Source organism: Takifugu rubripes, chromosome 21, assembly GCF_901000725.2.
Source record: "Takifugu rubripes chromosome 21, fTakRub1.2, whole genome shotgun sequence".
NCBI lineage: Eukaryota > Metazoa > Chordata > Actinopteri > Tetraodontiformes > Tetraodontidae > Takifugu > Takifugu rubripes.
This window is the reverse complement of record NC_042305.1, coordinates 9,822,224-9,826,751: the sequence shown is the minus strand read 5'-3', so window position 1 is coordinate 9,826,751 and position 4,528 is coordinate 9,822,224. Positions and strand designations below refer to the sequence as shown.

General features: G+C 47.2%; 1 protein-coding gene across 1 annotated transcript; it reads left to right on the top strand.

Annotated features, from left to right (window-relative positions):
• Positions 1-672: 672 nt before the first annotated feature.
• Positions 673-2,945, top strand: neflb (neurofilament light chain b). The gene is made up of 4 exons (XM_003974747.3): positions 673-1,821; positions 1,899-2,023; positions 2,221-2,456; positions 2,525-2,945. Exons 1-4 carry the CDS (start codon positions 682-684, stop codon positions 2,692-2,694), a joined length of 1,671 nt encoding a protein of 556 aa, XP_003974796.3. The 5' UTR covers positions 673-681; the 3' UTR covers positions 2,695-2,945.
• Positions 2,946-4,528: the final 1,583 nt, after the last annotated feature.

Sequence of the window (4,528 nt, the reverse complement as noted above, 5' to 3'; positions counted from 1 at the left end):
GGTGGGTGTTTTCATTTGACCAATCATATGTTGTGATGTTTGTGGTGACGTCATCACCCCGACACAATGCTTTTAAAATCCAGTTGCGATTAAATTGTCAATTATTATAATGAAATCTACATAAAAACATATTTAAAATCCTCATACAATCTATACACTTTACATATACACGTATGCAATTAAAAACATTTAATTTTATATATGAAGCAATACAAATATATAAAAAGTAGAATTAAAAGCATATCATAATCACTACGGACATAAATATGTAAAGTGGGTGTCCATCACATCACAATATTTTAATTGTCAAGTATGGTACTAACAACAGTAATACCCAATGATAAAGTACAACATGTTTTTCTCCTTAAATCTAAGAAAATCTAAAGAAATTTAGTTTATTAAATCAGATTTTTAAATGCATACATTATGCATATAAGTCAACATTTATAATTTGAAACCTGCTTGATCATATACTGCAGTTTTCCGGGTGTAGCAACGCTCTTGTCCTTGTTGACCCTGTCTGATGCAGCCCCTCCCAATGTCCTTCCTCACCCCACTGTTCCATCTCCGCTTTGGCTCAAGCTGACTGGCTGGCGCTGTGATCAATTTCTTCAGTCTTGATGCTGCTGAAATTTGCTGATGTCATCGTTGTCACAGACGTATAAAAGCAGCCAACTGCTGATGCACAGTGCAGTCCAACCGGCTTCTCTTCCAGTCACAGAGCTGATCATCATCATCACTGAGTTAGACATGGCTTCCACCAGCTTTGATCTGTACTTTCCGTCTACTTACAAGAGGAGGGTAGTTGTGCGCACTGCAGGATTTGGCTCTGGAGGAGGGATTGGAACTAGATCTGCCTCCTACAGCCACTCCACACCGATAGTTTCCTACGCATCCTCACGTAGAAGCTATCCATCGCATTCCCAAGCTGCTTCCAGCTTCTCTTCAGTGCATTCAGCTCCGCTGTCCTTTGGTGCTGCTGCTCCACCACTTATCCAAGCAAAGCAGATCAACTCTGAGTTCAAAGCACTGCGGACTCAGGAAAAAGCTGAACTGCAGGACCTGAACAACCGTTTTGTCAGCTTCATTGAGAGAGTTCATGACCTGGAGCAGCAGAACAAGCTACTTGAAACTGAGCTGCAGCTGCTCAGGCAGAGGCAGACGGACCCATCCAACCTCCGGGCTCTGTATGAGCATGAAATCCAGCAGCTCCATGCTGCTGTGGATGAGGCCCACCATGAGAAGCAAGTGGCCCAGGATCACTTCAACCAGTTGGAGGATATGCTTAAGAGCCTCCAAACCCGGTATGACAATGAGATGCTCGGAAGGGATGAGGCAGATGGTCGGCTCATGGATGCAAGAAAGGGAGCTGACGAGGCTGCGCTGGGACGGGCCGAGCTGGAGAAACGGGTCAGGAATCTCTTGGATGAGCTGGACTTCATGAAGCACCTGTTTGAGAGCGAGATCGCCGAGCTGCAGGCCCAGATACAGCAACGCACTGAGGTGTCAGTGAAGATGGAGGTTGCCAAACCTGACCTGTCTGCTGCGCTCTATGACATCCGTGGCCAGTACGAGAAACTGGCCCTGCAAAACCTCCAGTCTGCTGAGGAGTGGTTCTGCAACAAGGTCAATGTGATGGCCGTGGGGAGTGCTCGTGACAAGGACAACGTCCGGAACGCCAAAGACGAAGTCGCCGAATACCGAAGGCTGCTCAAAGCCAAGGCGCTGGACATCGATGCTTGTCGTGGCATGAATGGAGCTCTGGAGAACCAGATCCAGGACATGGAGCAGAAGCAGAGTGCGGAGATCGCTGCGATGCATGTGAGCCTGAGGAACCGACTCAGAGAAATGCCCGGTTTAGCTCCTGTAAATCTAACCTGATGTTTATTTCTCTGCAGGACACAATAACTCAACTGGAGAACGAGTTGAGGGCAACCAAGAACGACATGGCCCGCTACCTGAAAGACTACCAGGACCTCCTGAATGTAAAGATGGCACTGGAAATCGAAATCGCAGCATATCGGTGAGTATCAGGCTTGAACTGGACGAACAGCAACACAGCTGCGTGTCTGTTCTGGCAACAGGATTATGATCAAGATCTCGATCTAAAATCGGTACTCTGATCAGGTTTCATGCTTGTTTGTGGTTAGTCATGAATGGATGATGCTGTCAGGTCTAGATTGAGAATGCAAAATCTCCTGATGTGTCTGATTCTGTCAGAAAACTCCTGGAAGGGGAGGAGAATCGCCTGAGTGTCGTGGCGGGTCCAGCATCCGCCAGCCTCTACTCCCAGCAGGTCAGCTACGCCGCTCCCTCTTATGGGAGAATGTCATATCTGCTGAGCTCCCGCTTTGATGTTCCAGAAGAGATGCTAACTGCTAGCCAGGTGCAGCAAGCCAAAGCTAGCCCTCCTAAAGAGGGGGAGGATGAGGAGCTGGAGGAAGAAGAGGAGGACGGTTAGTGGGGTCATGTTGTTTAATCAATATAAGCAGAATGATAAATTAATCATTTTCTGTTTTGTCAGATGGAAATGAGGAGGCAGAGGAGGATGGAGAAGAAGAAGAAAGAGAAGAAGAAGACGAAGACGAAGAAGAAGAAGAAGGAGATGAGGAGCAGGGTGATGCCAAGGCTGAGGAAGAGGAGGGGGCTCGGAAACCAGAGGAGGAGGAGAAGTCTAAAGCTGGGAAAAAATGAATTAAAATGATAAATCTCTAATAAGTTCCTGCTCGCTCTGGTGCTGAGGGACTTCCTGTCCCGAACGCCAACTGTACCTCTGAGACGCTCGACCAGCAAAAAAACTAAAGAAGTAAAAAGGAGGAGAGGAAGTCGATCGCTTTCCTGCCAGCGACATTTGCCTGATCCACTGTCTGCGTGCAATAACCTGAAATGCATCTGTGCTCTGTGATGTGCTGCACTGAGCCGCAATAAAGCCTTGTTGACCCGTCGGTCTGCAGCCTTTTCATCTGTAGCTCCTGCAGCAAATGGTTGAGGCGCGACCAAAGTTTAACTGTCCTCAACTCAGATTAACTCATCCGATGGACAGCAGCCAAAGTGGCTCGGCCCATAAACCAGTGAAGCATTTACACAGAAGTCCAGCCTATCAGAGGCAAGTCGCCATTTTTATGCCAAGTCAGCCCGACATCTTTATCGCTGTGTTAGCTGACACCATCTTCCTCGTCTGTCCGTAAATCTGGAGGCGCTCATAGAGCTGAAACCTCTGTGACTCAGCTTTAGGTGCTGCACCAAAGAGTCTGGCCAAGCGTCAATTGAGGAGGGGAGAGGAAGGGCGTGGCAGGAGGAGGGGGAAGAGCTGCAATCCTATTGTTTTATGGTAATGTGATTAGCTTTGTCCATGTAGCACCTTTTAAGAGCCAGACATTCCAGGATTTATGAAGAGAGCAGAACACACACAAAAAAACCAAACTCCAACCTCTCGCTTCCCTCTATTTCCCTCCATTCACTTTAAGTTACCCCCCCCCCCCCCATTCCTTCATCCTTCTGTTGCTAAGAGAAAGCTATTTAGAGTCGTAGAGGGCACTTACTCTAATAATTTAACTCCACTTTACAACACACACACACACACACACACACACACACACACACACACACACACACACACACACACATTCAGGAAGCAACAGTAATACTGTTAATGTTTTCTTATTGATTGAAAAGTGCTGGGATGACGCAGCGTTGGCTGCAGAAGGAATGTTGAACAGTGCTCAAGCTGCAGATGCAGAAACGCTCCGTCGTTCTTAAACATGGATCAAAGAAAAAAGATGAAGCTCCTTAAATGCATTTTGCTGCAGAAGCTCCAGGTGTTTTCATGTTAAACTGAGCCTGCTGGTGTCCGAGGAAACAAGCAGATAACACCACACTCTTCTGACTGTAAATCACCTGCTTCATCTTCCAAACAGAGAGAAAAGTTGCCAAGGTACACAATGCAGCTGGTCTGATGAAGCCGATCACGTGTTTTATGTTGCTCAGATGCTCGTCATGTCCAGTAAATCATCCATCATTGCTGCAATAGTTGTTCTGAAACGTCCTCCTCCTGCAGTGACAAAGGTCCACCGGGCGGGGGCAGTGTTGTACTCTCTGTGAGAAGAGATAGCGCCTCATAGGTGAAAGGTCACAGGCAGTCCTGATGGTAAAAGTACGAACCAAAACACAAATATAGGAAGTATAACATTATAAGATGTGCTTGAATATTGTTCTTGGTCTCCATACTGATGCTAAACTACCACAAGCTGTAAGTCAAAACACAATCAAGGGATTTAGCAGTGGCGCAGGAAAAGCACCCAACAAAGGGCGAAGCGTGCTGGCAGGTCCGAGCCAACAGCTGTAAAGGAGATCACACAGCAGGGGGCCGGGGAGCTCTGCCTGCGGCCCCCATGTTGGAACAACAGCATTTACACACGTCAGTTAGGCTAGCTATCGTTCATGGGCCAGTTTGAGTACCGGTAGTTTAATGGTTGATATGCTTGTCCCACCGACACCTGTCTTCAAATGTGTTGATTCTTCAAGCCGT